The sequence below is a fragment of the Carica papaya genome, chromosome 1 (genome assembly GCF_054855325.1).
Source record: "Carica papaya isolate Zhongbai chromosome 1, ASM5485532v1, whole genome shotgun sequence".
Classification (NCBI taxonomy): domain Eukaryota; kingdom Viridiplantae; phylum Streptophyta; class Magnoliopsida; order Brassicales; family Caricaceae; genus Carica; species Carica papaya.
Window position 1 is genome coordinate 8,926,804 of NC_142309.1, and position 13,262 is coordinate 8,940,065.

Genomic DNA, 13,262 nt, shown 5'->3' on the forward strand with positions numbered 1-13,262 from the left:
AGAAAATTTTCTCCAATCTCGATGGTCATTGAGTTCACCAACCAAGATATAACAAGATTATTCTTTACTTTCCATGTCTGAGTATTTGGATCGTTCGCGGGAGGAGGTGAGAGCTCTCCAGTAAGGTATTCACCTCAGCCTTTCCCTCGGATGAACATTAACACCGAGAACGACCATTGAAGATGGTTACTGCCATTTAGTCGATGGCCAGTAACAAAAGAGGGAGCCTGATCAGCAAGAGTAAGGCAGTCAGGCACCGAAAGGTGGGAGCCCAAAAGGACTTCGGACGGAGAAGAGGTCTGCTCATCCATTACCTATTGAATGCAAAAAGGATGCTGAAGAATTTGGATCAGGTATGCTCTGATACCATGAAGAATTTGAGAGTAAGAAATAATTCTCTTTTTACTCTATTTTTATTCATCGATGATCAGACACATTTTATAGGCAAAAGAAGGAGAAAATGACAAAAACTAACAACCTTCCCTAGTGGAAGGGAAAAAATAGAAAATGACAGTAAGCATTTCGTTACAATGCCAAGTTGTCAATAAAGGAAAAAATAAACAGTAAAAGAAAAACACTGAAAGTAATTCTACAGTCCGCCCTCTGACTTGTAGACTTAAACAATGAGGAAAAAAACGGTAAATTATCTTAAAAAACTACATCAGTTGATACCAAATATTTATTGAGATCAATAAAGTATCCTTTCTGTCTGTGAAAATATATTAAAAAGTACACATTTCAAGACCTTTGAATTTAATTTTGTCACATTAGGTCGCACATCTCGAACATAACGGATGCTAACAAATATCTTAATTTGCATCGGAAATAAAAACTTGTTTGAAAAAAAAAATGGTAATGAGCATCTCCATCAAATAATGTAAATGACATACGACTAATCAAGAAACATGCCGTAGAAACAGCATCAGCGCATAATTGTTTAAGGACTTGCATTTGGAACAAGAGAACTCAAACAGTCTCAAGTAAATGTATGTTCTTTCTTTTAGCAATTGCATTTTAAAATGGTATATCAACACACAAGAATTGATGAAGCATCTCGTGTTGAGTCATATAGTTCTAAAATGAGTCTGACATATATTCTTTAACATTATCATTTCTCAATACATGTATAGAAATATTAAATTATGTCTTGACTTTAGTACAAAAATGAAAAAATACTTCAAAACAATTCTTCATAAAATATATGTAAATCATTCGAAAAAAATCATCTACAAAACTAATAAAAATACTTAAAACCTACTCAGCTTATCTATTGATCATTAGAGCTTACGGACTACAGCAATATTTTACAAACCGACACGAGTCGCAATCCAGTAAAAGTATGTCATGAAACTAAGAACATAACTTTTTCAATACAAATAGAAAAAGATGTCCTAAGTGACAATATGTTTCAAATAGAGAGATAACAATAAAGTAGGCAACTGATTGAGGCACCAAGGTATCAAAAATGCAAACACCATTTGATATACTTTTTTTACCAATAATTTGTTTTAACGTAAGATCTTGAAAAACATACTGATTAGAAAAAAATATAATACAACAATTCAAATTTTTAGTCAATTTACTCACAGAAATCAGATTGAAGACAAATTTAGATAAACTTAATACAGATAACAGGGTAATAGATGAAATTGATTTTGTGGTCCTGAAACTCACAATGTTATAGATCGACCCATTAGCAATGGTTACAGGAAAATGTGCTTTGTGTAGTTAGAAACTAGAAAAAATATTAGAATTATCTTTCATGTGATATATAACACCAAAATCAATCACCATCTGTTTAATGAGAAGAAAAAACATTTTTTCTCTAATTCAGTAAAACCAGAAAATTTATTTAAAAATTTCTAATACTGAGTGAATTTAGTATACTCATCAGCTGAAATCATAACAGTTCTCTCAAAAGATGAATTAGCAGTAGTTGCAACAATATTAGCGGTCGATGTCCTCCGATTGCGATTTTGTAATTTTTTACAGTGCCACTTTATATGTCATTATTTACGACAGTAATAACAGAAAGTATTATTATCTATTTCAATTCAGGAATTACAAAAAATGTCGCTCAGAATATCCAAAATACAACATTCAGAGATACCCAAAGAACCCTGCAAATAAACTAGAAATTTTGATAAAACAGAATATCTCTTTACACACAGAAACTAAGAGAACCATACTGGCACCACTGGAGATTCTGCGTCACCGCACACACTGCCGTCGGAGTTCACGCACTGCCACCGGAAATCACCAAAATACCTCCCTTCGGTCAGAAATCACCACAGAACCCAAATGACACCCAAATCTAGAATGGAGCTCGAAAAATCATCTCAAATCGCGCCGGAAAATCGAAAAAAGCTTGTTGTCGCACGATCTGCTCCGCCTCGACTTTCTTCGCTCCAATCTTCTGGTTTCTTGCTCAGACCAGGCCGGCTAAGCTTCTCTCCGGATTCTGACTTCTGGCCGAAGCGACACACGCGAAACGGCCTCCTCCGGCACACCCGACATGTGAAGACCCAAAAAAGAGAGAAAAGGCTTCCTCCACCTCTTCTGCGTGCACCACCGTGCCGACCACGATTTAAACTAGTCGGAGGACGGTAGTGGACTTCCTCCGACACCGAGAATAGATTGTTCAACCCTTATTTGATCTCATGTAATTTGACATCTAAAACCCTAACACTAACCCTAACTCTGATACCATGTAAACGGGTAGAGGTGAAAAATACTAAATAATTCTTGTATTTCATTACATAAGGTTACGAGAATATATAAATAAAAAATTGATCTATATATGCAAATATAAATCACCCTATTCATATTAGAAAATCAACTAATAATTACATAAAAATCTTCCATAATATATTTTGTAATATTCTAACAAAGCAAAAAGATAGAGATTGTGAAGAGTTATTATCAGACACAACCAAAGAGGGAGATGATAAAAACTTGAAATCATATCATGAAAAGTTATATTGGAATAGGGAGAAGATTCTAAATGATTATGCACTAGGTTTAAAAAAAAAATTCCACCAACCGAGTGGCTTGTTGGCAGCTAATGACAATTAAAGGAAAATTCATTATGTTGGCACATGATGGAGATGGGCACACTTTCAATCAATATTTTGGTCTATCCAAACTAGTCTAGCTACACTCTTTGAAGATTTTTTCACACATCATATTCAACTTCAAATTTCTTTCATGGGAACGGATTGTTTGGCACTAGAATATGCAACTCCTCTTTATGGTAATATTTGTTCAAATGACAGCATTGACTATGGGGTAATTGAAGACTTGAGTAACTATGAGTTACTAATTTCATCCTTGAAGACGAGGATGCCTTTATGGGGAGGGCAATGTCATGATCCAAACTTAATAGTGGTCAAGATTTGCTAAAAACAATTAGTTGGGTTGTTATAATTAGTGGAAATTAGTTAGAGATTAATTGTAATCTTTTGTTATATTGGTTATGGGATTGGAGAAGCTATTGATATAAAAGAGAAGGAAATCCAGATTACAAATATGCATCTTGTAAACAAAGAAATCCTTGAATGGAACCAGCATTTACTTTTGCTCTCAATTCTGTCTTCTTCTCTCTTCTCTCTCCACTGAAATTTCTTCAATATTCTGCTGTTATCTCTATCTCTACTTCCTGAATTCTTTCTTCTGTTCTTAAAAAAATTTTCAAACCTATTCTTCTGTTGTTCTAGCTTCTTGCTCAAATAAATGTCCATGACTAAGGTTCGTGACAAGTGAGTGTGAAAATCTCCCTTATATGACCATATGATGCTGTAGTCAGTCTTGTAGGCAAACTTCTCTCTGACTAGGACAAGATGATTTGCAGATATCGATGTCTTCTACGTTTCTATTTAATGACAGGCTGAGCAGTTCCCTTTGTATGGTATGGCCAATTATGAATTTGGTGGGTGACTTATTCATTATTGCCTGTAGGCATGCATGTAATATGATACCTGTAAATGTAGGTAATCTTAAACCTCCCATACTCTAGTGCCAATCATAATCCCGTTATGGTCATGACACAAGATGAAGATCAATCTAGCTGACTAACATAATAAACAAACCTCTCTCCTTCGTAGAAACACTCAGGGAGCTTCCTTCACTGCTTTGAGGCAAACGTGCACACCTATCTCCAGTATTAAGATCCCAAATTTCAACCTTTTGCAAAGTAAAACACAGAAATAACACGTAGTCAGGCATCCAAAAAACTACGGAAAATTAACTCAGAGAAAATTTCATGTTTTGCATATTCACCTGAGAAGACTGTTGCCCTGCCACAGCCACATATTTAGCTCCTCCACCATGCATTTCTTCTGTGATTGTGAAGACATTAATCCTCAACGTAAACTTGGAGCATAACGCAAGAATTTAGAATACACAGGTAATCAACATAAAAGTGCTCTCAATATAAAATTTTTTTTTTTTTTTGTGATGGAACTTTTACTATAAGATATGATATTAAATTTAGTTAATTAAGTTAAATAAATGTTGAAGTAATAAAAATATATAACAATAAAAAGTTAACTATTACAATTATTTAGATAATATTATTTTTCTAAAAATTATTTTCATGATTTAAATTATTTTAAATACTTATTTTAATTTAATTACTGTATTTACTTTATTCAATGTAAATATCAATTTAAAATTATTATAATTTAATTTTAAACAATTATTATTTAAATAATTTATAATACAATATAAAATTATTTAATCATGAACTAAAAGCATAGTTTTAGTTTAAAAATACTAAATTTATTAAACAATAAAACATAAAGATATAAAATATACTCATTGAGACTATTATTTTCCTTCTGCAGCACAAAAGATTTCTCAAATGCATCTTTTTTCCAGCTTCTAATTTCATTTCAGCTCAGCAGCTTCTGTTTTTATCCAAAATTACTTTTGTTTTTTTAGTGTTAGATCAAGCTTCTGCTTACTAACAGCAAAAACCAGAAGCAGAAACTAGACCAAGGAGGCACTTAAGAGGCAAGAAAATGAAAAACTTGGGATTTGTTATGCCCCAAAATGCAAAGATTCACTGGTTTACATGTCTTGTGTCTTGCTGCATGACCCAAGAGAAACAGCAAATGGGAGCAACTTCAGCTTCTTACTGAAACTCTTAGGTTAGTCAGAAGTAAAAGATAGAACTCTCTCATATTTTTTGGTCTATCTTTTTAGGTCATGATGTACATGATTGAGAAGGCATTGGATTAATCATGGATCCCTTGATAGATATGTAACTATTTTGTATACGGGTGGTACCCCCTTAGTATCTTTGTGAATAACATTTTCAATTTTATTTCAAAAAAGAAAAAAAAGATAGAACTCTCTTTCGCATAGGCTTTTGGATTATCTTATTAAACAAAGACTAACCTATCTGGTGTATTCCCACAGAACCCACAAGAAACAGACAACAGAAGCAACTTCAGCTTCTTCTAGAACTCTTGATTAGTCAGAAGTAAGAATAAAATTCTATTAGGCTTAGACTTTTTTATCATCTTTGGCTCAAATTAGATTGTATTTGATTTGGTCTAAGAAATTATCTAAATTACATCCTAGTAAAGTGGAAAGTAAGTTGTTGTAGCTTCCTAAATAAGCACGCCAAAGAATGAACAAATCATATGGTAATTACCACCAAAAGCTTAGCATTTCTTTAGAGATCAAGAGCTATCTCTAATTTGCCCTAAGCATAGGTCGTCAGGGCCATACAAACAAGCTTCTCATTTATAGCAAGATTTTGTGGTTGACACAGGATCATAAAGGACCATGACAACTTGGTACCAGAGCAAGTAATCATATGAGATCCTATGGCATTTCAGCAATAGTTCACACCTTCCTCAAACTATACCAAGAGGATCATGGGCATGACTGAATCGGAAGGAAGCATGAGCCCAAAAACATATCATCAAGGCTGTAATTAAACAAACAAGCTTCTCACTTTAGCAAGGTTTTGTGGTTAAGAAATATGGGATCATAAGGACCATGACAACTTGCTATTAAGACAGGAGATCATGGGATATCCTAAGGCATTCCAGCAATAGTCCACACCTTCCTCAAACTATACCAAGAGGATCGCTGGCATACTAAGAGGAAGCATCAAGAAGCCAGATTTGAGGAGAGAGTGAGAGAGTTGACAATGCAAATCTAGGGTCACTCCAAGAAGCGCTTGACAGCCGAGGGATATGGAAATAGTGACATCAGGAGCAAGGTCAACTATTGCCAAAACAAGAGGTGAATTGTGAAAGAACTCATTTGGCAAGCTACTTTTCCAATGTTGCAATGATAAGTTGATCCACTTAGCTAGCTAAATTGTTGTGATAAAAGAAGCAAAAGTAGGGCTGCTCTCTTACACTTGGAGGGGACACCGAATTATGGTTCTTGAAATTAAAATCCAACAAATCGGAATCTCATGGGAAGATTTCAAAGCTCACTGCAATCTGCATTTCAAATCAACTACGTGCCGAAAAACTGGGTGAGTTGGTCAAATTATATCAAACAGCACTATGGAGTAGTACCAAAGAATTTTGAGTAGTTCGTTATGCAAGCTTTCCCTTCATCTCAAAAATGAAATTGAAATTTTTATCAGCAAATTGCAAGAACATGGCTGTGGAGGTAGAACTACATTGCTCTATCTGGCTCACTACAACAATGTGTTTGCATGACTTTATGATATAGAGGAGATACATTGCATCTGGAGCAGAATACAACTAGTCAGGTTGGTTCCTCGTTACCTGCTAAGTCACAATTTACTAGGAGATTCAATTGTGTAGAGATGGAGAAAAGAGAACAATAAAGATAGACTTTATCTGCAATGCACCCTATGTATTGAGGCAAAATTGCAAGAAATTATTCCACTTAGAACTAGCAAAGGGACCACAGGGTGATGTTGATAAAAAACTTTTTGAGCTACAAAATCTATATTCATGCCACTACAAGGGCACCTACTACCCAAACAATGAAAGTCAAAGCCTCAATGAAGTGTATACCCTTACTAGTTCTTATTGAAAACCATTGTTTTTGTGGATAAAGCATTTGTCTCCAAATTATCAAGCATTGAAGAATATTGAGAAAATTCCAGGTTTTAGTTACAAATGGAGAGAGAAACCAACCCAAGGGTGTGCTGTCAAGTTCCTCTAATATTAGGAAACTATCACTTCCATCTAGACCTATTTATAAAGTGGATTTTAAGCTGTTTTAGCGACCACTTGGTTGTGAACAGTAGATCCAATAAACTGGCACTTCTCATAATTATGGCTATCCCTCCTGCAGGATGACCTTTTGATTAATTTGCAAGGTACCCAAACTCACAAGTTATCCTAATTAACAATCACTTCTGTGGAGACGATAAGGCATCTGAGCTTCAAAGAATTGTTGCTGACTTTGGATCCATTTGAATCTCCCGCTAGGTTGTGCCAGCTCACAAACATGTTCACAGAATCAACCTAGAAGAAGGGATTGAACCAATTGTGGCACAGCCATATTGTTAACAAACCTAAAAAGAATGAATTTAAGAGATAATGCATTGAAATGCTTCAACAAGGTTTTATTTGATAATCCAATCTCCTTTTTCTTCTTCAATATGCTTGGTAAAAGCAAATGGTTCTTGGAGGACTTGAGTCCACTATAGAGCTCTAAAGAACAAAAGCTATAATGGAAAAGTTTCCCAGACCTGTCACCTTTTAATTTCTTGATGAGCTCTATGAAGCTTTCTTTTTCACTACATTTCATATATCATCATATATGAATACACCCTAGCAATGTTAAGGACACCACCATTCAGGATGCACCACGATCAGTGTTAGTTCTTTGTCATGCCATTTTGCTTGATAAATGGGCCAACAACCTTTCAAACCTTGACGAATTCAATTTCCAAATGCCTACATAAGTTCGTTCAAGTATTTTATCACATCCTTATTTATAGGAGTTCATGGACAAGCATCTCTATCACTTGCAAATTGTCTTCACAATTTTAAATACATGGCTTATTTATCAAGAAGTCCAGTGCCTTTTTCCTAGACATAGTTGTCGTGCTTAGCATCCTTACCTTTGGGGGGTGCTTCTTGATTGTGCTCGTAGACCACTTTAGCCTCAAATATCTATTAAAACAAGGTCTGGTCTGCACTACGTTGATAGGTTTTGAGGTTACAGTATAGTATGGACCTGATGAGAAAATAAAGTGACATCTGCTCTCTCACAAAAATTTGAAGATAACCTTGTCGCGATCTCTATGCCTCAACTTGATTTTCAATTCCATCAAAGAAGAAATCCAATCCTCACAGGAGTTGTAGGACCTAGGGAATAAAATCAATAAAGGAGGAAAGTGGATTCCTGGTCCCATTGGGAGGGGCAGATCTTTTACAAGAATCGGGTATAGTTGTCACCTTACTCCCCTCTTGTTCCTGCTATAATTTCAGCATAGCATAACACTGCCATAAGTGTAAAAAAGACACTCGAGTGGGTTGGATGAGATTTTTATTGGAAACGTCTCAAATGACAATTCTGCAAATTTTCTGGCAACAAAAGGCCAACATCTACAACCAACAAGATTGTCGCAACCAACAAAATTGACGATCTTCCTACCACCCATGACATAATGATACTTTTTATGATGATGGACGAGTTCCCTTAATGTAATCAACTTCTACCATTATCTCATTCCTATACTGTTATAAATGTTGCCCTCTGTTCTTTTACATAGTAACTAAATTGCATGGACAGTCAACATCCAGTTTAAGTGGTCGATTTTTCCCCTTCACAAAAACATTTTTGGCAGGGACCTTTCAGATTGTCTAGCACTAAAATGTCTTTTAATTAGGCATACCATCCTCAATTGGATAGTCAAACAGATGTAGTAATCCCAATGTTGAAACAATACTTGTGACAATCGTCCAAAGCGTTAGTTGCATTGGCTTTCACAGATAGAGTATTGCTAAAACACCACTTCTTTCAAGGTAGAGTATGATGACCTCCTTCGTTGCTCTCTTACTGCCCAAGGGCAACAAAGTTTTAAGTTATTCCTACAGAACTCCAGGCCCATTTACTACAAGCACAAACTGCTGTGAAATTCTCTTATAAAAATCACCACTGCAGGGTCAAATACAATGTGAAGAACCAAGTGCTCAGACCCCCTTCGCCAACTATCATTAGATGCTAGGGACCTAAAAAGCTCACGACCGAGTTATGTCGTCCTTCTTCCATCCAAAAATAACTGGAGAGGTAGCTCACAAGTCGAACTTGTCCATAGTAGCTATTATTCATATACTCTATCATGTGCCTTGCTTAAAAAAGTTTGATGGGGCTAAGCAGGTGAAATCGACCTTACCACCAAACCATTTGGGAAAATTATCCATGTTCCTCAAGTAGTACTTGACCAATGATTCTGTGCAAGTAAATGTGCAATTCCAATTAACTGAGAGATTCCTTTCTATTAGGTGCTTCATAGAAAGAGTTCTCCAATTTGCTGTAGCGATATTTGCATTTGGTGCTTGAAGACAAGTTCCTTTTGAAAAAAGGGGCTAATGTCACATCCATGAATGTCAAGGCAAACTAATTTACCAGCTTGGCGTTGCAAAACCCACAAAAAACAAACAACAGATGTAGCTTTAGCTTCTTCCTACAATTTTTGGTCAGTCAAAAAAGAAAGATTGCTCTTTGGCATAGACTTTTGAACTACCTTTAGCTTAGAATTTTATATTAGCTTGTATTAGTCTCTTACTAGGAATTAGAGTGCTTCCCTAGAAATTGAGGGTTCTCTCTGACGAGCCAAAGCCCATAACAAGGTCATTAAGGTCCGTAAATAAAACTAACATGCTCTCACTTTTTAGACAGCATTTAGGTTAATAAACTAGTGATCGGATCCCCAACCCAGGACCATAATAAACTTCCATCAGAATGAAACGATAAGGTGGAATAACCATTTATCTATAGACCTATGCAAAGAAAATGCCACAACTACGCAAACTATTTGGTTTGAAATATGAATTGAAACAAACCTCGTGGTGGGTCAGAACACTCTGTTGATCTTCCTTTTGCCGCTATTTCACTAGCCTCCAGTTGTTCAGCATCATCAGTTTGGTTACTGTCCCAATTATAACAATTTCTGACTCCATCTTTCTCTATACTAGCAACAGGCCTTTTGACCAAAGAAAGTTTGCAGAAGTGATATGCATCTGTCTTGATTGTGAGTAAAGGGTCCCTAAATGCAAAAGCAACAGTTTAAAAGTCAAGAGCAAACCAAAAGGACATTCTATACATTTTTTAATGATGAGATTACGTACGTGCTAAGCTACTAAGGTTTGTAAATGCTTTCAAAACTACATTTCCTAAATTGACCAATAATATCTTGCTGGTCGTCATATTCATAGACAGTTAGTGGAGAAGCAAGAAAAAATTATTACACACCTGGAGAAAGCTCCATCTCCAATGTCCCAGCATTTTATGGTTCCATCCCTACCCTGGCTATGTAAATCAAAATAATAATTTACATAGAGACTTTGATTTCCATCAGATGTGCATATTATTAAACATTTGACCTGTGAATAAAAAAGAATTTGTCCTCTGTGTATAAACCACTAAAATCATGAAAGAAAAATAAAACTCACCTTACAACCTTGTTGTTTCCAATTGAAAGACTACTTGCCACTGCTATAACCCCATGTGCTGCACTATGGACCCTATGACCAGCAGGCAGTCATCAAAGCATAATTCAAAATCATTAAGAGGTAGGTTGCTGTGTTTAAATAACAACCATGCAGAAGTAAGTGTACGGTGTTGAATTGTATCCCAAATCCGCAGCTCACCATCTGTTGAACTGCAAAAGAAACCTTACACTTAAACAGAAATTTAAAAATAATAATAACAATAAGGCATAATGAAGATATAAATAACAAAATGCAATAGCAAGTTAATCATTTACCCTGTGAATGCTAAAGGCCTAGATGGATGAAAACACACATCCATAACAGAAGCGCGATGACCTCTTAATACCGCTATGGGATCCGGAGGTGGTCTCTTGCCCATTTCTCCACGCATCAGCTGAATAGAAGTAGAAATTTAAAATTTAGCTAAATGAAACTAATTATTTTTTAAAGGCCCTAAAGCTGTTTGTTTTTTCAGTTAAAAGAAGACAGAGTTGATAGGAATCCTATTTAATAGTTTTTAAAGGAGTTAATGAGATAAGTAAGGAATTTGCCAGGAATTTGCCAAATCACTTATAACCCCTCAACCTTCCCAAATATTCAATTCCACAAATTGGTGGATTAGGACAGATTCATATTTATCTAAACCTACTTCTTTTGTTAAAGTTCCTAATTGCCATTTTTGTTGTAATCTATAACATCCTTGTGATAGGTAATAGTATTTTTCTCATATCTGTAAATTTCTAGTTACTCTCTTCAATCATTCAAGATGACCTTTATCTTTACCATAATCAAATTTCAAACAAGATTTAATGATGTTAAAGAAAGTGTATTATATAAATTAGGTTAAAGGATATAAGGGTAAAACACACCATATATAATTAATTTTTTATCTTCTTTTCTATCAATAAAATCTGTATATATAGGGTTGTGATATTCAATAAAATACATTCAAACCATTATTAATATGGTATCAGAACTTTAGGTTAAGAAATCCTATACTCTTTTAACAAATCCTACACGGCTTTCGTTGCTAAAATAAAAAACTCTAAGAAGACAGCCTTTATTGCAGGACCCTCCGTCACCAAACAGCTGGCCACCACAGAACAGCAACCAACCACAAAAATCGATCTTCATCATCCAGCAGCTCAGCCGCACCTCAGACCCATCTACATTCCTCCATCCGCATCTCCAGGTTCTGTCCACACAGCATAGGCCGCTCCGTTGAACTTTTGTCTAGCCGCTCCCCTGCACGTTTGTCTAGCTACTCCCATACAGTCAACCTGATTCAATCTCCTCTCTCAGCTGATTATCCTAGCGAAGAGGAATTTAACAGAGCTTTTTTTTTGAAATAAAGTGAAGTATTATTATGCATGAGTTACCAATGGGGTACCGTGCATATACAAAATAGTTACAAATCTATCAATTGGTCGATTACCGCACCCATATCATTTAGGTCTTTAATATCATGAGCCAACAAGATAGATCCAAAAATGTATATCCATCTATCCCTAATGTTACCAAAGTTAGTCTCTACCCCCTCAAAAGCTTTAGCATTTCTTTTTTTCAAAATCACCCAAAAACTAGTAAGTGAAATAAGCAATAAATATCTCCCCTTTTCTTTACACAAACCCTCCCAAGCCCAAAGTTCATTACTTACACTACCCGCCATACCTCAATCCACCCCAATAAGCCTCAGAACAGAAGATCAAATGCTGTAAGTGACAGGGCAGCCCAATAACAAGTGGTAACAGGTCTCCTCATTGGCTTTGCATAAGAAGCACCTGTTAATCAGCAAATTCCCTCTTCTTCTAAGCATGTCAATTGTTAAAATCCTCTCTTTAACCGCTTCCCAAGCAAAAAATACGATTCTGGGTGGTGCTTTAGATTTCCATATTCATATGAAAGGAGCTGAATAGTTGTTGTTGTTCTCTCTCTTAGTAATAAATTCATAATATGATTTAATAGAGAAGCCCCTCTTTTTGTCTAACTTCCAAATTCTTTCATCCTTATTCTTAGCAATATTAATATTAGATAAACACAGCAACATCTCTACATACTCCTCCACTTCCCAATCCCCCCCTCCACCCCACCAACCTCATAGGCTTCCTTCACCCTCACCTCCTTGTCGCTGGCCACAGAGAAAATTCTTGGAAATTTCTCTTTTAGTTTGAACTCTCCAGCCCATTCATCCAACCAGAATTGAATATCCTCTCCATTACCAACCTGCCAGCCTAAACATTTCTCAAAAGTGTTGCTTCCATCCCTGATTTTTTTCCATAACCCCATCCCAATCTGTCTGAACTTACCCCTCCTCCCACTCTCCCCCTCCCAATCGCCCCATCTCGCCCTAATAACTTGCTTCCACAACCGCTCCTCTATAGAAAACCTCCAAAGTCATTTTCCTTGGAGAGCAGTGTTCATCTCTCTAATAGATCTTATCCCTAACCCCCCTTCTCTAATGGGCCTCTTCACATCTTTCCACTTAACTAAGTGGTATTTTCTATCACTCACATCATCACCCCAAAGAAATCGACATTGAATCTTCTCAAGTTTATCCGCGATATTAGTTGGATAGTTAATATAGAAACATAATAA

The 13,262-nt window shown here is 35.9% G+C and overlaps 1 protein-coding gene across 1 annotated transcript in view; it reads right to left on the reverse strand.

Moving 5' to 3' along the window:
- EMB2757 (Transducin/WD40 repeat-like superfamily protein) overlaps window positions 1-13,262 on the reverse strand; it is a 48,516-nt gene that overhangs the window by 30,491 nt on the left and 4,763 nt on the right. Inside the window, exons 2-8 of the mRNA XM_088218371.1 lie at window positions 10,943-11,061; window positions 10,775-10,837; window positions 10,629-10,700; window positions 10,429-10,485; window positions 10,020-10,222; window positions 4,279-4,337; window positions 4,089-4,182 (exon numbers count right to left, since the gene is read on the reverse strand). Of these exons, the coding sequence (XP_088074497.1) occupies window positions 4,089-4,182; window positions 4,279-4,337; window positions 10,020-10,222; window positions 10,429-10,485; window positions 10,629-10,700; window positions 10,775-10,837; window positions 10,943-11,058 (664 nt within the window). The 5' untranslated portion in view covers window positions 11,059-11,061. The remainder of the gene's footprint in view (window positions 1-4,088; window positions 4,183-4,278; window positions 4,338-10,019; window positions 10,223-10,428; window positions 10,486-10,628; window positions 10,701-10,774; window positions 10,838-10,942; window positions 11,062-13,262) is intronic.